This window comes from Camponotus floridanus, unplaced genomic scaffold (genome assembly GCF_003227725.1).
Source record: "Camponotus floridanus strain SB8 unplaced genomic scaffold, Cflo_v7.5 scaffold3, whole genome shotgun sequence".
Lineage (NCBI taxonomy): Eukaryota > Metazoa > Arthropoda > Insecta > Hymenoptera > Formicidae > Camponotus > Camponotus floridanus.
In genome coordinates this window covers 6,180,817-6,202,961 of record NW_020229436.1, presented here as the reverse complement: position 1 = coordinate 6,202,961, position 22,145 = coordinate 6,180,817, and the positions used below count along the sequence as shown (strand labels likewise).

At 30.0% G+C, this 22,145-nt stretch overlaps 1 protein-coding gene across 2 annotated transcripts in view; it reads left to right on the top strand.

The window, feature by feature from the left end:
- The window catches only part of LOC105252481 (amyloid beta A4 precursor protein-binding family B member 1-interacting protein), a 189,263-nt gene that overhangs the window by 79,876 nt on the left and 87,242 nt on the right, over window positions 1–22,145 (top strand). Inside the window, exon 1 of one of the 2 annotated variants that reach the window (XM_020027919.2) lies at window positions 11,908–13,106. The exons of the other annotated variant lie outside the window; for it this stretch is intronic. Within the exon in view, the coding sequence (XP_019883478.2) occupies window positions 12,924–13,106 (183 nt within the window). The 5' untranslated portion in view covers window positions 11,908–12,923. Of the gene's footprint in view, window positions 1–11,907; window positions 13,107–22,145 lie in introns of those variants that run through there. 2 annotated transcript variants of the gene reach the window in all.

The following is a 22,145-nucleotide window of genomic DNA, read 5'->3' as shown; positions in this document are numbered from 1 at the left end:
TTATCTTACCTTCATACTTTTATGTACAAAATAATGAAAGGAATCAATTGGTGTAAAGAAAACATACAGTTGTTTTTAAGAAAAAATATGGAATTGTTAATTGCAAATTACATATTTTTTCTTAGAAACAACTATGTGTTTTCTTTACACCAATTGATTCCTCTCATTAATTTGTACATAAAAGTATGAAGGTAAGATAATCGAAAAATGAATGGTTTACTAGATATTTTATGGTTTATGTAAAATTAAGAAATTATTTCAACCCTCATAACTCGCAAAGTACTTAATAAAAATGAACATTATTATAGTGTTTTGGAAAGCTCTTGAATTAAGCTATAAGAATATGCAATCAAATGTAGGGGGTGTCATTTAAAAAAGTCAATTTGACCTTGACCTGACCTTGACGACGCCATCCAAGGTCAAACTGATAGAATCAGTATATAGATCTTCTTAAACCCTACAACTTTTGTTGGAAACACTTTTCTGTAAAACGTATATTTTCCGAGATATTTAGGGGTTTCCACACTTTTGGTAGACCCTGTATATATATATATATATATATATATATGTTTAAAATATTAAAAATATTTAATACAGAAATTTAAAACATATAAATATTATAACAAAACAATAAATATTGTAGCAAAAATATTTTATTATGCTGAAAATATTAAATAATTTTGCTGATTATTTATATCAACGTGCATATTTTTACGGGAGTAATCTCATTATAATATAATAATGTTAATATAATAATATAATTTTTGGATATATTACAATTTATATTCATGATCGAAATGTCGAGATAACACCAAAATAATTAATTTTCTCTCTCTTGGATCTCGGGTGAAGGTAAGAGCGCTGTAAATACAAAAATCATGCGGTAGATTTAGCCACGCGTCCTGCTTGCCATCTGTTGCACTAGTCTCTAATCCTGTCAGATAAATCTCGAGCGATGCGAGATACTATCTTTGACGCAACACTTTCCGTGCGGATGAATAAGTTTCACCGGGTGGTTCCATGACATGTATTCCTTGTTTAGAAATCCGTGTGCTGCAAAAAAGATTGATACAAGATAGACACGGAACAAGCAAAGAATTTTTATTAGTCAAATTGCTTGTAATGACAAAAATGTGATTAAAATATCGAACATCATAAGATAATTTAATTTTAAAATATTATTGTGTTTGCAAGAACGTTTTATATTTATTTTATTATTTGTTTTTATTTTGTTTATTTTTTTATTATTTATTTATTTTTTATTTATTTATTTTATTTATTTTTATTTTATCTATTTTCTATTTTATTCATTATTTTTTATTTTACTATCTTTTATTTTATTATTTAGCTTTTATTTTATTTATGTTATTTATATTATTTAGCTTTTATTTTATTTATATTATCTTTTTATTTTATTATTTAGCTTTTATTTATAAAAAATATTTTGTTAATCGCCAATTATATTAAATTATGTTAAGCATTTCGCTCGTATATAATTTAAAATAATAAAAGAGAGGGAAAGGAGACGAATTGGAAAATATATTTCACTCGTGGTTCGAGACAAATTTCTCCGAAGGGTCGTAAAACGCATAAAATGATTATTGACCAAGGCTTAAGAGGACGATATAGGAGGGGGTAACACATCCGCCTGATGCATCTTTCGATCTCTCGCTCTCAGCACCTCGCTTAAGCTTCGTCCTGGCGCGTATATCCGTCGTCCTGTGGGTTGCAGCTGCCTCGTAGTAGCAGCACGTGTTCCTCTTTTCAGGGCAGGTGGTTGGCGTCGTTAAGCAATCGCCTCCCCCTCGACGAAGACCGAGATTTGAACGGCGTGTAGCCCGTCGAAGAAGCGGAGAGAAGACCGCGAGGGGGAAGAAAATAAAAAAGAAATTCGAGAGACGAGGACAGGCCCCGCAGGCACACAAGGCTCGTGTCTGTGTGACTCGTGGTACTTTTGCAAGGCAATATCTGCGGAAATTATTGCGAAAACACGTCACATAATAAATAATCATACGTATAATTTAAACGTGAATTACTTATTAAATGTGAATTATTAATTATAATATCCAAATTGATAGTGAATTATTTTTTTTTTCTAAATTAATCTCAAATTTGTTGGATAAAACTTTCTATAATTTATTGAGACAGATTTATCGCGATTTATTAAAAGTAAAAATATAAAAATATACTGAAGGATAGGAATATTTAAATATTTTCATCTGAGAAAGATATAAAATTTTTTAAATAATTATTTTTTTTTTAAATCAATCTCAAATTTGTTTGATAAAACTTTCTATAATTTATTGAGAGAGATTTATCGCGATTTATTAAAAGTAAAAATACAAAGATATACTGAAGGATAGGCATATTTAAATATTTTCATCTGAGAGAAAGATGTAAAATTTGTTCAATAATTTACGTCATTATCAACGAAGGAATGAAAAATCCAAGAAATCGAGATGAAGCACTAGATTCTTGTGGAAAATTAATTCAATTCTATTCATCACCCCAGGAACCTGCGTGACGTTGTTAAGCAGCCAATCGCGAAAAGGAGCATAACGAGAGGACAACGTGGCCCGAGCCACGGAAGAGGGAGGGATGGGTGAGGCACGAGGGGAGGACGAAACGACCGGCAGGTGATGCTGCTGATGTACGCGTGCGTCGTGACCGGTTTCACGATCGCGAATCTGCCGCGCGCGGTTTACTGCCGCTTAATAAGCCGTAATAAGGATCCTAACCGAGGAGGAGTATCGCGCGTGATAAATCTCGCGCTGCGTAACATTCATATATAGAAATTGCGCGATCGGCCCGGGACCCACGACGGGCAGGTGGTGACTCCTCCAGATCGATTCTGGAGGTCCCGAAGGTCACGCGAGACGTTCGAGCGAATTTTTATCTCGTAAAAATCATGCCAACATATTTCTCGAACCCCGCAATTTAACGCATAATTCGTATTGAAAAAAAAGGATATTACGATATCAACGATACCTCGATATTTTATATTTTTACTTGTAATAAATCGCGATAAATCTCTCTCAATAAATTATAGAAAGTTTTATTCAACAAATTTGAGATTAATTTAAAAAAAAATTATTTAAAAAATTTTATATCTTTCTCAGATAAAAATATTTAAATATTCCTATCCTTCAGTATATTTCTATATTTTTACTTTTAATAAATCGCGAGAAATCTCTCTCAATAAATTATAGAAAGTTTTATCCAACAAATTTGAGATTAATTAACAAAAAAAATTATTTAAAAAATTTTATATCTTTCTCAGATAAAAATGTTTAAATATTCCTATCCTTCAGTATATTTTTGTATTTTTACTTTTAATAAATCGTGATAAATCTCTCTCAATAAATTATAAAAAGTTTTATCCAACAAATTTGAGATTAATTTTTGAAAAAAAAAATAATTATTTAAAAAATTTTATATCTTTCTCAGATGAAAATATTTAAATATTCCTATCTTTCAGTATATTTTTATATTTTTGCTTTTAATAAATCGCGATAAATCTCTCTCAATAAATTATAGAAAGTTTTATCCAACAAATTTGAAACTTACAAAAGGATAGATTTAAGATTGAGATATATTTCTGGAGAAAAGTGTTTTAAAAATTTAATTTTTTAACGTCGGATTTATTATATTTCGAGAGAATGTCATTTATCTTTCATTGTCTTATGATCGATCGGTTTTCAATCATTTGAAATTCCGCTTAAGAATTAAATCTCAATTTTAAGGACGAGCACGCATTATCGGATGTCCCATCGAGTCTAGGGGAACGACATGAGGGCTGTATTCATGTGGGCTGAATGAGGGTAAACCACCCCCATTTGCGACGAAAAAGATTACGAGTTACGCGGGGCAATAAAAGTTTCCCTCTCTCTCCTTTTTTCCTTCTTCGCCAAATCAGATGCACAGTCTTGTCTTTCTCTCTCGTTTCTTTTCTTTCTTTTCCTCTCTCGCGGCCGAAGCGCAACAGTTGGCCAGGAGGAAACATCTGTCGGTCGTGGCGCATGCGTATCCTTCAGGTAAAAACCTGTGTTCAGGGATTCTCAAATTTTCGGGAATTGAGACTCGCGATTTTCGCAGATAATAAATCCTGCGGAAAAATTAAATTTAAAATGTGCAGACATTTATTAGAAAAGGAATTAAATTTAAGAAAAATATTTATTTTTAAATTTATAATATATATATATATATATATTTTAATTTTAATAGACTGATATTTTACAAAAACGTAAATTTTTTTTAAAACGAAATTTACAAATATTTTGTGATAAAATACATACAATATTATATTAAGACTATATATACTCTTCTTGATTAATTCAATTTTTTTATCATATGTGAAAGAAAAAATAATGATAAAAGAGATTGAATTTTCTTTGAATATAAATACATATTTTTATGATTGTGCCACATTAATGTTTGCTTAAAGAGATATATGCTTGAAAATGAAAATGTAAAAATTCTTTTTATTTTTTTTTAAGCAGATAAATATATAATTTCCATATAAATATTTTAAGCTATATAAAATTTTCAGATACGTCTCATAATAAAAAGAATAATTATTTCAAAAAAGAGTTTAATATATAAGAATAATGTCAAAATTTTTGGAACGTTCTCCTGTAAAATCATGTTTTCCAATCTTCATGTATCTTTTTCTCTTAAAAACCTTTTAGCGTTATTGTTTCTTTAATCTGCTTACAAATAAATAGACTACTCTCTTAAATTGAATCAGTGAAAATGTCACTGATTAAAGCAGTAGATAAAATTCATCGAAGACCAATGAATATTTCACCGATCTTCAGTGAAAACACTCATTTCATTTAAGAAAATACAATTTAGTCATTCCATTTATAAAAATTACAATTTTATCAAAAATTACAAGCAATCATACTTGCTAAAAAATTCATCTTATTTGTATCACAATTAAATTTCAGAAAAAAATTATTCAACCGAAAGGATTGATAAAAATGTGATCAAATATACAGGGTAAGCCATTTTAAATTAACCACCCCAATAACTTTTTTATTTTTGAATGTACAACAAAATGTTTCAAATAAAAGTTGCTTGACTTCGAGGGGGACAGAAGATGGTGGCAAAAATTTGATCTTGGATAGTCATTTGAAGATCACATAAAGATCACCTTCAATTTCTTAAATAGAACCTACTATTTTTCATTGCATATTCTTGTAGTTTATCTCGAGAGCTTTTCAAAGCACTATAACTAAGTACCTTTTCGTTAAATACTGTTTGAGTTGAGGCTTGAAATCATTTCTTAATTTTACATAAACCATAAAATATCTTGTAAAATATTCATTTTTTGATTATCTTACCTTAATACTTTTATGCACAAAATAATGAGAGGAATTAATTGGTGTAAAGAAAACATACAGTTGTTTTTAAAAAAAAATATGGAATTGTTAATTGTAAATTTATGGTTTATGTAAAATTAAGAAATAATTTCAAGCCTCATAACTCAAAAAGTACATAACGAAAAGGTACTTAGTTATAGTGTTTTGGAAAGCTCTCGAGATAAGCTACAAGAATATGCAATGAAAAATAGTAGGTTCCATTTAAGAAATTGAAGGTGATCTTTATGTGACTTTCAAATGACTATCCAAGGTCAAATTTTTGCCACCATCTTCTGTCCCCCTCGAAGTCAAGCAACTTTTATTTGAAACATTTTGTTGTACATTCAAAAATAAAAAAGTTATTAAGGTGGGTAACTTAAAATAGCTCACGTTGTATAAGAAAAAAATGAAAAAAAAAATTCAGAAAAATTAAAAGTTCAGATAATTAAAAGTTGGGAAAAAAGGAATATAAAAATAGATAATTTTACTGCTAGATGATTTTGCGTTCCCTCTCTTAATTAAAACGAGGAAGAAAACCCCTTGTGTGTGTGAATGTTGAAATTTTCAGTGAAGATTAGGAAAGTCGTAGTAAGACACATGGCGCGGAAATAAGTATCTCGGAAATTAGACTGCCTGCTGTTGCCAGTTAAGTTTGCGTCTCTCTTTTTTTCTCGCTAGGTTTTACTAGATCTTCTCTCCTAGATCCATGCGACTAGGCACCAGTTTTAGAAACGACACGTGTGGGTTTTAGGGGCGGATGACGCAGAGTGTGGCGCCGCGATGTTAATCGTGCGACGTGATGGAGAGATCAGTCGGGAGGCGTCGTGTTTGTCTTCTTAGAACGATGCCCTGGAGAGCGATATGTGCCGTTCATTCACATTCATCGAATCACAACGCTAGGAATCTCGCGAGATGGCTATTTACGTCAACTCAAGTATCTAATAGCGCTATAGAAAAGAAGGAATAACAGAAAAATATACTATAAATGTATCTATAAACACAGGAACAAAATGAGTGTCTTCATTGAAGATGAATGAAAAATATTTATTAAAATATTTATATAATATTTATAAAATATTTATATATATTTTATTAGTAAAATTCGATACAATTTTGTTCGTGATCTTTTCAGTGATATTTTCACTGATTTAATTTAAGAGAGTAGCCTGTTTATTAACGAACCGACAACAATAAAACTGCTAAAGATTTTTTGAAAAAAAGATACATAAAAATCGGAAAACATTTACAGGAAAAGGTTGAACAATTTTGACACATTCTTATATTTTTATATCTTTTAAATGCTTCTTTTGAAATATTTATTGTTAAATATATCCAAAAACTTTTAAATAGCTTAAAATGTTTAGGAAATTATATATTTATTTAAAAAAAAAGTAAAAAGAATTTTGATATTTTAATTTTCAAATTCACTCATCTTTGATATATAAACAATGTAATCAATTATAAAAATTAAATTAAAAAATATGTATTTATAAAAATATTTTAAATACATATTAAATTAAATAATAAATTAAATAAATATATATTTTAAATTATAAAAATATATATTTATATTCATAAAATAAGATAAATTTACATGTCTCTTTTATTTTCCATTCAATAGTCGAGGAGCATTGCGATGATTAAAGATGCCGGTGTCATCCTTTCGCATTAATTATGCTAATTCGTATTAAAAACAAATCTGTCACACGAATCCATGCTTCACACTGTGTGCGATCTGCTTGAAAATATTTCATTACAGTTATGCGCGACATGGTTAAAATGAAATCTCTGGTCCTTTGGCGGGCAAACCTCATAATTTACATGCGCGCAATTTGCGCGTGTTTCGCGTATTTCTCCGGGGCGTTCTTTTTCGGAAATGCAATGTAACATCTGTACGACAGATATGCTGAAAAGCTCGCTCGGCGAGTATCGATTGCACGAGATACCAAGAATAGTCTTGATATTGTCTTGTCTGTGTTGAATTTCAAGACAAGATCAAGACAAGATTTTTAATTAGTTATCAAGACAATACCAAGACTAAGACTGTCAAGATTATTGGTTCTCAAAAAAACTAAAATATTTATATTTGTAAATGAAAAAAATCACTATATACGAATTTAAAAAAATTTTATTCAATAAAAACATTTATATTGATAAATTTAAAAACATTTAATATTAATACAATATAACATTTTTATTAATTAGAAATCAAACTCGCAAATTTTAGACATTAAAGAGTATTTCACCCAGGAATTGATGCACATTAGTGCTTTTAAAGATTTACTTTGTAATCTGGTTTTATTTTTTGACATAGTCAGAGTTTTCCTATTGAGAAAAGTCTTTCTACTGGCACGAACGAGGCAGTTGAACTTAAAATGTCTTGAGCCATTTTTGACAATGTGGGATAAATATGAACCTGATTTTTTTACCACTCTAAAATATTTATATCTGCACATTCCCTTGGAGCCTGTAAATAGTTATTAATTTCTATTTTCCATGAAACAGTAAATTTTTTTTATATAAATAGACAGCATTTATATCGATTACATAGTAATTATAATTAAAATATAATACAATAGTAATAATTATTTCAAATTATATTACAAAAATTATGTTAAATATTATTTAAATAATTTTTTAATATTAGATAAAAAATTGTTAATAAAATCGAGACGAGACAATACAAGACGAGACTTTTGCTACCAATATTCATCCAAGACCAAGATAAGATTTAAATTTTTCAAAATTTTCAATACTAATACAATATTTTGACGAATATTGTCTTGTCTTGGGTCTTGTGCAACCCTAATCGATTGAGAAAGTTCAGAGCCAGCTTACGCCAGCGCGACGTCATTTACTCATCTTGAGGGCCTCGCATGACTCACGCCAAAATTATATACCGTCCGTTTTTCTGCGAAGGGTGCGAAACACCCTTCATTATATACACGGAGGTTGGCCATGCGGTGCACATAATCGCACGGTTTTATATCGATTCTAATGTAAATGCACGCCGCTCTCACCTGAGTTTTCTGTTAGTCATAATTGCGGTACTCAACCCGATCATTTCGACAAATGGCTTTCTCATTTTTCTCGCGCTTAAACTAATTGAAGTTTACTCGCTTCCTTAAACACACATTATTGAGAAAAAGCATACGTGTATAATGGCTGGTTCAATTCAATATTTCTGAGTAGGATATATTGGGAAGCTAAATTTTTAAATTTAATTTCATCCTTATTATAAATTTTCCTGAGATTTAAATATAATAATGTTAGCCTCTCTTGAATGAATTGATTATAAACGAATCAGAAAAATATTCCATTTTACTTTAAGATTACAAAATGTCGCATTATATTACTTATCTATATTATTTATATAAATATAATATATATATATAAAATATAAAATAATAATAACAAAAATGTAGGAAGATGTTGAAATCTTTTAACAATGAAGCTTCTACTAATAAAGCTTTATATTTTCCATAAATCTATATTTTAGCGATGACATCTTTTTAAAATTAATTCCGAAGAATGTCTCAATGAGACTTTATATTTAAATATTAATAAATCAAACTAAATATAAATTGAATTAAATTAATATAAATTGAATTAAATTTAGTTCAATCAGTTAATAAATTTATATGTAAATTTAATGAAACTAATATAAATTTAATTAAAATTAATAACTAAATGAATTAAGTTAATTGAATTAGTAAATTAAACTAATACATTAAATTAATATAATATTGATAATATTAATAAATTTTTAGTATTAATAAATTTACAAATGAATAAATTTAATATAAAATTAATACATTTATAAATTAATAAATTTAATTCTTTCTTTTATTGGATAAATTTTTGCGGTCAAACGTAAGAATGACACAAAGTGAGACCTCGATGAGGCGTCGATTATTGCGCGAATCCACAGAAAGCACTCGAACACTTATCCGATCATACAGAGAAACCGAGGGCATGCCTTTGCCGTCGAAGGGAAACGATTTGGACCGAGCAAACCGCAACATTCATACATGCGAAAAGGACCTTCCTCGAACGTAGAATTACGACCGAAGTTCTGCGAACTTACATAAGTAGACAGGTGCATTCGGCTTTCCTTGGAATCTGCGGTCGGCGATTCAATCAACCGACAGATTTTTCCGCGACACGGTGGTTACGAAGCAAATAATATGCAATCGATTTTTGAATTTTCACATTTTCCACACAGAAAAAAAGGACATTCTTATTTTGAAAATATATTTAGTTTTAACATGGAAATCTTGAAATGAGATCATATCGCGTTAATTTAAGGAAATATTATATAATTGCTTGAATAATTGCTTACTTGAATGATGCCACTTTAATAGTTCAATCGAGAAATATATATTCTTATGATTTAAGATTTAATTTTCTCGAATGGAAAAGAAACAATGTTGGATAGAAAATAACATTTTTAAATCAAAGATTATAATTTTCTTAAAGTAGACTTAAATAATTATATGTTCTTGAGATGACAATTATAATATTAAAATAAGACGATAATATTGTTGAAATTTAAAATTATTAAATTCTTCTAAAAAGATTATAAATTGTTGCGTATATAACGAAACAATGAACGCGTTAGTTTAAGTATATAAATTTTGATTTGACACTCTTATTTTTTTTCTGCGTATAAACATATAAATTCAGCACAGGAAAAAAGGATATTATTGTTTTGAAAATATATTTAGTTTTAACGTGGAAATTTTGAAATGAGATTATATTGCGTTAATTTAAGAAAAATATAATTGCTTGAATAATTGCTTACTTGAATGATGCCACTTTAATAGTTCAATCGAGAAATATATATTCTTATGATTTAAGATTTAATTTTCTCGAATGGAAAAGAAACAATGTTAGATAGAAAATAACATTTTTAAATCAAAGATTTAATTTTCTTAAAGTAGAATTAAATAATTATATATTCTGGAGGTGACAATTACAATATTAAAATAAGACTATAATATTGTTGAAATTTAAAATTATTAAATTCTTTCAAGAAAGTTATAAATTGTTGGGTGTATACGAAACAATGAACGCGTTAGTTTAAGTATATAAGTTTTGATTTGACACTTCTTTTTTTTCTGTGCATGCAAATTTTTACAATCGTACTTCGCAATATCAATTACGTCATACATATATATATATATATATATATATATATATATATATATATATGACGTATTGTTATATCCTAAATGTTATATCCTAAATAAATTATAATAATACTGACTTTTTAATACGTCAAAAAGATCGTGACATTTATTTTATTTTTTCGTCTTTATATTTTCGACTAATGAAAATCACGCATTTGTGTGCGACGGAAAAGGCAGATGTGTCTCGAATCTCTTCAGCTGGTCTAGCTCGGTTAGACTCGAAATCCATGATCTCAGGGAGTTCCAAGAAGAACTTCCGATTTGGAAGTTCGATAAACGTTAAGTAGGTCATCCCGATATTCAAATTTTTATTCTCACGTAATAAGAGTCCAAGAGATTCATTTATATACAGATGAGATTCCTCTGAGAACGTTACGCGTTGTAGGAATTCTTCGTGGGAAATGGAATATCATTAACTTCCGTACTCGGCGAGATCATACGGGATTCGTATTTTACCTCGTAAATACGAACGAGAAAGTGCAAATAACGCAATCAAAGTGGAAATCAATCCTTCACCGAGATACAAACTTCCTCTGCTGGTTACACTTTTCTAATATATTTAAAATAATTTTTTATTTTAAAATAATTTTAATTTAAAATAATTTTAATTTTCCATTGTTACATGCAAAATGTAGGAGCAAAATTGTTTTTCAACTATTTTGAAAAACCTATACGTATTTAAAACGTAATGTTGCTATTTATAATGTCATTTATTATCCAGTTATCTCAAACAAAATTATGAAAAAATGATTAGCTGTTATAATTAATTAATATATATAATATAAAATATATACGCATAATATATACGCATATTTTATAATATTTATAATATTTTATAATATTTGATATACAGGGTGAGGAAAAAGTATAGAAATCCTTAAATGTTTTGGAAAAAGTATAGAAATCCTTAAATGTTTTGAAGAAAAAATATTTTATTGTTTATGATTTATGTAAAATTAAGAAATTATTTCGAGCCTTATAACTTGAAAAGTACTCACTGAAAAAATACTTTATTATAGTGTTTTGGAAAGCTCTTGAAACAAGCTACAAGAATATATAATAAAAAGTAGGGGTTCCATTTAAAAAATCCAAAGTGATTTTTATGTGACTTTGGCGGTGCTTTTCAAGGTTACACTGATTTTACTAAGTAATGCATTACTTGAAACCCGACAACTTTTGTCTGAAATATTTGTTTCTAAAATGCATAATTTTCGAAAAATTTAAAGGTCTACTTTTTCCTCACTCTTTATTTATAATATTTTATATAATATTTATAATATTTTATAATATTTTATATACGCATATAATAAAAAATAATACGCATTGCTCTATTATATATATCGGGAATGAAGGGTGCCCAGGGACGATTTTGAGAGACACTGCGTATCTGTGCCGAGCGCCACGCGACCAGGTCGTCCGGTCGGGCCGGGTAGCCGGGTGTTGCTGAAATCAACGTGGTGGGGTTCCTTCGACGAGTCCGACACGGAGCCTTATGCCTTCAGTCGACTCTCGGCTCTCACTGCGACTCGGAGCCGGCTGAGATTCCGTTAATTACGAGCATCGAGCAGGCCGAGGATCGCTGGAAAGGTGTGTTGGCGCCCCCCGGTCGCGTTGAGCAGCAGCAACAGGACAATCACGGTTCTCGGGTTCTCCAATTATGTCGCGTGCTGGGCGATAAATCGGGATCCGATCTCGCGAAAGGAGGTACAAAAGGAAAAAAAAGGAAAAGAAGAATTGCAACGGCGGACTTATCGCGCGGAAGTGAAGGGAATCGAGGGTGTAGTGGGGAAGGAAGGTATCCTACGAGTCCTCGAGCGCAGTTTGATCGAGACCGAGCGCTGGTCGAGGAGCTCGAGACCAAGATCGTCCCTCTCGTTGCACGTTAATTGGTGCGTGGATGGCGATCGGAACGAGAGGAAAGATAGGTACGAACGCCGAGCGGTGGCCGAGAAGCGAGAGAAACGGACGGGCAACTGATTAACCCGGGGGGGTGCGGCCGCGGCTCGGAGGGTCAAGTGGATGCAGGAATCTGGGCGCGGGAAAATATCTCGGGGAGATTACGCCCTGCGAATTTCAACGATTGCTCTCGAAAGGGAATAGATCCCACTTCTCTCGGGGAAAGGATTCTAACGGATATCCGCGAGTGTTCGATTGGAAAGATCAAGAGTGTCTATTCATTTCTCGTAAAACTGTCGAGATTATATCTTGAAAAATAATATTCGCGAATGAGAGAGATCATCTAGGAAGTGACTGATGCGCTCGAGAAATCCTTGATAGACGCAAACTCGATCTCTGGGGTGGGTGAACACCAAAAGGGATCCAACAAGGTTACTTAGGGAAAACTTATAATCGAGGCTACATCGTGAACATGTTGTGCGGAACATTTAGGAAGAGGAGGAGACACCCGGGGGACGAGTATCGTTTGATCAGGTCCAACACCATGCCGAGAATAATATCAGGAGCAAGGGACGCCAGTTTGGTGCCTGTTCGAAGGACCAGGTCCACGAGGGTCGCCGCTCGATCGTCGCTGATCAAAGATCTGCTGCATATGGTAAGGATAGAAACGTACTATAAAATGCCCATGAGGAACAGGATATATCGGGATTGTCTCCGTCGCATGGAAATTTGTCCATCTAAGGTGCCGCGAATTTATTTGCTCTATCATACATAAAAATGAGGATAGTATATTTTCGATGGAATTTCTGATGCGATTCTGATTTTCGCGAAGAGGGAAAATGTCAGATACATTTTATGGGGAAAAATATCCTGAAGCAAAATTTATTTATTCATTTATAATTTATTATTTACATATTTATTATATATTTATTATTTACAGTAATTTTTATTTTTATTTTGAAATAATTATTATATATTTATTATAATAATTATATATTTATTATTTATTATTTACAGTAATTTTTATTTTTATTTTGAAATAATTATTATATATTTATTATAATAATTATATATTTATTACTTATTATTTACAGTAATTTTTATTTTTATTTTGAAATAATTATTTTTATGATTAAAATAATTCATACAGATTAAAACTCGAATATTTTTCATCTCATATTTAATATATTAACACTCGAGACAAAATCTTGAAGTGTCTAATCTTGTATCTTTGCTGCAATGTTTTTTTTTTCATATGTCGTACTCTCAAAATATATTTTCGCTATTATTAGATATTACTGCTTGCGTGACGCAAACATGCATGTTCGACTTGTTACTCGTGTTGAATCAACATAAGAAGGAACATTCGCAGTGGCCGATTGATCCTCAAAGGGATTCGCGCCGTCTCGAATCTACATACATGAATACGAATGCGTCATGTCGTTTGCATATGTATGCGGGCTGCAATGCATTCGTACGCGTGCATTTGTCCGTATAATTTATACGAGTTTAATTCGCAAACGCAACACCGTACATTTAGTCGATTAACTAGCGATTCTGTCTCCTTTTCTATATGGTAATCCCGACTGCAAAAGAATGTTGCTGGCGAAAAAAAAATTAACGCTTGCTCTCAACATATTTGTGTAACAATTCAGATATATAATTGACTTTTGTTGTGCACTTTTCGCGCAACGAAAAATATGTATACACTATTTTATGTTAATTAATTAATTAATTAATTAATATGTTAGCTGCATATCAAGTTTCCAAAATTTCTTTGAAATAATTAAATAACGAATGACATTATAATTAAACAGCAACATTGCGTTTGAATTTTTTTTTCAAAATAGCTGCAAAATAATTATGCTTTTGCACGATATAAAATATAAAGATATAAAATATAAAAACAAAATAAAAGAAATAAAAGAACACTTAATCAAAATTAAAATTACACTCGAAAAGAATCATTTTAAAAGTCCTAGAAAAATAACCAGCATTGTTATAGATATTTGTATCAATCTCGGTAAAGGGCTGATTTTTATTTCGCACATTCTCGGTCGTGCTTACAAGGTCTTGCGAGAATTAATCGCAAAATTTGATCGCCGCATCAGTTTGTCCGGATATTTCGGGCGTCGATAAGCCTCTCCTGAACAACGTTCGATCTCGCGCTCGTTTCCCCTCGTTCTCTTTTCGTTCTTCTCCCCGATGCTTCATCGTGATGCTTCTTTTTTCGGTCTAAATCCGGCAGAGCGAGGAGGCGCCTCTGCGCGACTCGGCCCCGACTCGGATTCTTCCGAGGTGCTCGCTTGTGAACCGAAAGCAGAGGCCGACTCTCGGGGTTTGGCCTTATAAGGCGTTCCGCGGGATGCCCAGCGTCCATTAGAAACCCTTTTGTTGGACCCGATTTCTTTTTCTGGCGGATTCTCCAAAGGTCATCGCCGCCCAAAGGAATCGCTCCTCGAAAAAAGTCATTTTCCAGGAATAATCGCGTCGAAAAAAAAGTTTCGAGTAGGGTTGCACGAGACACCAAGATTAATCTTGATATTGTCCTGTCTTGAATTTCAAGACAAGATTTTTAATTAGTTATCAAGACTAAGATTGTCAAGATTATTAGTCTTGTCAAGATTATTGGTTCTCAAAAAAACTAAAATATTTATATTTGTAAATGAAAAAAAATCACTATATACGAATTTAAAAAAATTGTATTCAATAAAAACATTTACATTGATAAATTAGAAACATTTAATATTAATACAATATAACATTTTTATAAATTAGAAATCAAATTCGCAAATTTTAGACATTAAAGACCATTTCAGGAATTGATGCACATTAGTGCTTTTAAAGATTTACTTTGTAATCTGGTTCTATTTTTTGACATAGTCTTAGAGTTCCTATTGAGAAAAGTCTTTCTACTGGCACGGACGAGGTAGTTGAACTTAAAATGTCTCGAGCCATTTTTGACAATGTGGGATAAATATGAACCTGATTTTTTTACCACTCCAAAATATTTATATCTGCACATTCCCTTGGAACCTGTAAATAATTATTAATTTCTGTTTTCCATGAAACAGTAAATGTTTCTTTGAGTAAATAGACGGCAATTATATCGATTACATAGTAATAATTATAATTAAAATATAATACAATAGTAATAATTAATTCAAATTATATTACAAATATTATGTTAAATATTATATAAATAATTTTTTAAAACGAAAAGATAAATAATTTTTTCAAACGAAAAGAATTTGATCGAAGTTGATTTCAATGTTATTCGCGATTAATTTTTTCTGGTTGATGAACAATTCTCGATGTCATTCGCCCTTATTATCCGAGTTATTATTGATCGCTAAGTGGTCGGTATTCATAAACGAGTTTTTTTCTTGCCCGGTAAAGAGCATTTTTATAATAACGAACGAGAAAACGGGTTCATGAATATGCACATAAATGGAAAGAACGAGTATGCGCGGACGCGCTTTTTTTTATCAAGCTCTCGAGCGTTAATGCAAAAATATTCATTGCGCGGTTCCTGCTGAAGAGGAAAAAACTTTGTCCCCGATCAAGAATATTATAGAGTCTGGAAGTATTCGGCGTAAAAACAACATTCGAAATTTCGAACGAATTCGTGCTTATAATAATTTCAATAACATAAAAATTTCTAAAATGAAAAGAAAAATATTAATAATATTGACAAGAATATTAGTTTTTATTAATTTGTCACACGATGATTTTTATCACGATTAATTGATGGACATCGTTTTTTTTCTAATCATTCAGTGAATTTTAATTTTATTGGCAAGATGTGCAAAGAGTGTCTCTCATTCAAAGTTTTTTATTCGAAATTTAATAGAAAAAAATATTATTATCTGTTTATCAGATTAATTTTTTTCTATCGCTATATTCTTTTCCACAGAAAATCTATTCTTATCGGATCCAACACAATCCAACTCGATCCTCAAATATTTATGAAACTTGTAGCAGCTATTAAACAAACCAGTTTTCTCGACAAAAGGAGAAAAGCAGCTGGGAATCTACTTTTCAATCGTCAAAAATTTCCTTCTCAATTTTCAATCTCAAAAAAATGTATTTATAAAGTATTTCCGAGTGTCTCAAATTTTTCAATTAAATATCAACAAAATTCTAACTAAAAGTACTTCCTAAAAATTCAGATTTTATTTAATAAATTCAGATTTTAAATTATTTTAAATTATTTTATTTAATAAATTCAAATTTAAAATTAAATTTCAAAGATAAATTTCAATTATGATCTTTATACATGAATGTTTCTGCAGAGGAATTTTCAATATCGAAAAAAATGTATTTATAAAGTATTTCAGATTGTCTCCAATTTTTCAATTAAATATTAACAATTCTAATTAAAAGTATTTCCTAAAAATTCAGATTTTAAATTATTTTAATTTATTTTATTTAATAAAGTCAGATTTTAAATTATTTTAAATTATTTTAATTAATAAATTCAAATTTTAAATTAAATTTCAAAGATAAATTTCAAGTATAATCTTATTTTAAATTATTGAATAAAAAAATTATTAAATAAATTATTAAATAAATTATTTTAAATCATTTTATTTAATAAATTCAAATTTTAAATTAAATTTCAAAGATAAATTTTAAGTATAATCTTTATACTTGAATGTTTTCGCAGAGGACAAAAAGGAAGAAGAAATCGAAGTTGAAATAATTCAGTCAATTAATATAAAACAATTTCCCAGTTTCTTCTTGATCTCACAAAGTTGAAGTAACACATTTCGCTATCAAATCGTCGGTCGGCAAATAATCTCACCCCCTCAGAGAGGAAAATATCTTAAAGCGAAGAACGTGTTAATCGCCGCGCTATTGTTTATATTAGCGGTGTCATTCGCGAAACTAGGTTGCGAATGCGAGGCCAAACGCCTTGTTGAACGAAGCGTGAGATCTCTAAGGACGCTCGCACAAAGACAATAGTTTCGCCTCCGAGGCTCCGGGGAAGGACGGGAGGAACAACGGGAGAATGCGCGCTTTTTTCGCCGCCGCAATTTGTGTGCCTCCCGCATCCCCTTGTTCTTTTTTTTATTTCTGCTTTCCTCGTTCTTTTGTTCATCTACCCGCGAGATCCTTCCCCGTATCCTCTTCATGCCCCTCCCCCGCGTCGCGAAATATCTCGGCGCATTCCTGCGTATCGCATCGCGGCAATTTAGGCTTCCCCTGTCTCTCACACTGACCCTTAGGTCTTTGTTAGAACCCGATAGAATTGCATTCGATTTGATAGCAAAATGTGTTACTTCATCTCGGCAAAATCGAGGAGCAAAAATGTGCAAAATTGTTTTTATATTAATTGATTGAATTATTTCAATTTCCTAGTTTCTTTTTTTTCCCTTGCTGAAACATTCAAGTATAAAGATTATACTTGAAATTTCATTTAAAATCTAAATTTGTGAAATGAAATAATTTAAAATAATTTAAAATCTGAATTTATTAAATAAAATCTGAATTTTTAGGAAGTACTTTTAATTAGAAGTTTTTTGATATTTAATTGAAAAATTTGAGACACTCTGAAATACTTTATAAATACATTTTTTCGAGATTGAAAATTAAGAAGATAAAATCGAGGAGAGAAAATGTGCAAAATTGTTTTTATATTAATTGATTGAATTATTTCAATTTGCTGGTTTTCTTTTTTTCCCTTGCTGAAAAATTCAAGTATAAAGATTATACTTGAAATTTCATTTAAAATCTAAATTTTTGAAATGAAATAATTTAAAATAATTTAAAATCTGAATTTATTAAAGGAAATAATTTAAAATAATTTAAAATCTGAATTTATTAAATAAAATCTGAATTGTTAGGAAGTACTTTCAATTAGAAGTTTTTTGAATATTTAATTGAAAAATTTGAGACACTTTGAAATACTTTATAAATACATTTTTTCGAGATTGAAAATTGAGAAGGAAATTTTTGCGAAGAAAATATAGTTTAAAATTCATCGAATTTTATATAAAAATTGTACAAACAATTACATTCCTATGTGTTAATAAACGTTTCTTTTCACCTTCGAGGCGATAGCCCTCTACAAGCATTATATCGAAATCATACAGCACATTTTCTTTGAATTGCTCAAATGATTCTGCATCTAGTACACTGTAATTGCATCCGGCTGCGAGTGGTAATACTTCGATAAAAAGTATTGTTGCTGTATCATTAATTCGAGAGTAACCGCGAATACATTTGGGCGATTTAAAATTACCACTCTCCGCTTTCATTCGCACGCGTTGGAATTAATTTAATAATTTTATTCGATGAATTCCGCTTTCCGTTTAGTTAGTCCGAATAATTATCGAGATATCATAAACAGCCGCCAAAGGAACGAAACTAACTTGTCATATTCGCTGTGATTTATATATTAGTTTGACAGTAAAATGCGCTCAGCGATTGACCAAAAGACACGATATAAAACTCAAAACACGATATGAAAAGACTCAAAATGAAAATAAATTGCAATTTATCATCCCATAATAATTAATATTCAACCAAATGAAACACGTAGATTTGAATATTTATATGAATATATTATAATCTCTTATCTCTATTATAATATATATTATAGCCATGATTCTAATCGCCTCTTTTATCGTTATTAAATTGCGGCTGATTCTCAGAAACTGGACAGACGACGCGAAACAACAAGGCGGCTTGCGTGCGAGATATTAACTTTAATTAGCGATTATTAGAAAACGTTCCGCACGGAAAGACGGCGCCGCAAATTGAAGGCGACATAAACCGACGCGAATGAGGATGAGGGGGAGGAAACACGATGGCCTGATTAAAACAAACCGACAGAAATGAGATCGGCCAACGCGTCGAGATAAGCGATACCTTGAATCAATCTTGCTTACGGAGTATCGTATCTGTAATTCTTACGATTTAACATTTTATTAGAAATCAAAAGACTGTTTTTTTTTTTTTTTCAAATTTAATTCAAAAGTATTTTCAAATTTAATTCGAAAGTATTTTAAAATTTCGGAGAGGTAATAAATTCATCAAATTATTTTATTTATTTTTAATAAATTATAATATTATTTATTAAGTTTTAATAAATTAGTAAATAAATTATTATTAAATTAATAAATAAATTAATAAAATTAATAAAAAAATTAATAAATTATTAAATAAATAAATTCAATTAATTAAAAAATAAATTATTAAATAAATTATTATTAAATTTTTAATAAATTCATTAAACAGAAGGAAGGTAAAAAATTCAAAGCAGTTTTTTATAAAAAAGGTTAATGATTTCTAATCTAATTTTTTGCTGGCTCTATAGTGGAATTAAAAATTATCAACGATTCGAAGCAGTCCAAGCCGGTGCGACTTTGTCATCGTATATTGAAGGTGTATCGCTATATTCTGATGAAATAACGCGACATATAAAACGGATTTATTGGACGCGCGACACGACGGAATAAACACCGATGGTGCAACGAAAGTGCACGTTGCGCAAGCTTCTTATGAAACGGCCTGATTTATGGATTTGCAGGGTAACGTCGAATAACACGAATATATATACAACTATGAGTCTTTGATAACCTTGGTTAAAAGATTGTTTCCCTTTCAGCGGTTCTTTCTATCTTATATAAAGCTAATTATATGAAGAAAAGAATCGAGCATTATTCCATGCAGAGAAGACTTACTATTCTTATGATTCATCATTTATATTGTTATTTATTTATATACTAGAATTTTCAAAGGGATCTTATTTTTTTTCTTTATATAAGTCTTCCTAAAGATCTTTTATATGATTTATTTTTTTCTGCAATTTAATTTTTTAATATATCCTGAAGCTAGAGAAATAGTTAGAGATAGATATATTTTCATATTTTAATATATTTCCTTATTTTATCTTTCGTTTTTAATAATATAATATAATGTATAAATTTTTCTCTTTTTTTTTAACTTTTTAAAAAATTGTTTGGAAAGATTTATCTATTTATTTTGTATTTTGATTTTTTAATATATTCAATAGATTTTAATATATTCCAGAACTAAGAATAATATTATATAAATACAGATATATACAGGATGGCCCCGAACGTTCCAGCCAGACTTTGAGATCTTCCTTAAAAATGCTTCCTTAAAAAGTTATCGCTCAAAAACCTCCAATGAAGAAAGAGCAAAAGGTGAAAAGAAAATGAAATAAAAAGAAAATGAAACTAAATAAATTTCTTGAAAAAAACGATAAAAATAGAAAATAAAAATCTTTTTCTTTCATGAAAATAAAATAATTTTTTTTTTAACTAATATTTTAGTAATAACACGTAATAGTAGAAAATGAATAAAGATGTTTTTCAAGAAATTTAGTTAGTTTCATTTTCTTTTCATTTCATTTTCTTTTCACTTTTTGCTTTTCCTTCATCAGAGGTTTTTGAGCGATAACTTGTTAAGGAAGCATTTTTCGACCCATGTTTATAGGAAATTTTTTTGTTTAGAATTAAATTTTCTATAAGATCTCAAAGTCTGGCTGAAACGTTCGGAGCCACCCTGTATATTTATATTTTAATATATTCAATATTTTCACCTTTTCGCTCGTATATATAATAGATATCGATTTTTAATCAAACGAAAGAAGCCACGCGAACACGTCAATGTATTCAAGGTGTCGTCGACCTTATATTTTACTTTACCATTAAACCACAACAGTATCCTATAACATTATACGTTTTAACTCCATGTAAAATGCAGATGTACCATCAAATGTGGGATGAGAATGGACCCGAAGACCTCAAATTCCTTCGCCGGCGTGGGAGTTTACGAGCGAGTCGTGGCCTCCCGGGGGGAGAAAAGACCCCGAATAGGTGCGAACGGGAACGATACGTCTCTCTTCTTTTCCCTCCGAGTTCGAAACGCTAGTGCGATTTTTCTCGATTCGAGATTTAATTGATCAACAGCTCGATTTAATAAGCTGCACTGAGGAAAAAATTATCTTGAAATAAAAAAATTTTAGTTAACTCAAGAAAGCTATTTATTCGATGGGTATTAATCACGTATTTACTTGTATTCAAAACGTCTGTTTGCTTAAGTTAAGTATTATTTGTTTACATATGTTTAAAAAAATATACATGCTTAAAAAAATATAATCTTTAATTAAATATTTTTATTTTAATTTTACAAAATATTTATTAAAATGCATTTTCTATTCCTAAAAATTTCAAATTTTTTTATTTGAAAAAATAATATATTTAATTTAATAAATTATAGTATATATTTTACGAAAATAGTATTTAAGTATAAAAAATATATAAATAAAAATAATGTACTTAATATAACATGCATATTTAATTGAAATTAAATGCTTTTGCTTAAATGAAATAAACAATTCCTTCCATTTAAAGTAAAAGTTTCAAGAAAACAAATTTATTTGGTTTAAAAGAATTTTTCCCTCAGTGTGCGAGTTAATAATCCGCCAGTTTTCCACGGGAAAAGCTTCAGATACGGGCTAAACTTTTTTTTTACAGAATTATAGCGTCAGGACGCCCAAAGTTGAATGGCGACTATTGTATGTTTAATTCATGCGTGGCTTCGAAACCTTGTCGGATTCGTTACAACAGGATTGTCTCTCGACTTCCGGCTATCACCTTTGTGTTTCTCACTCTATAGAGTATTCCGAAACCGTTGCTTAGATACTAGAAACTTGATA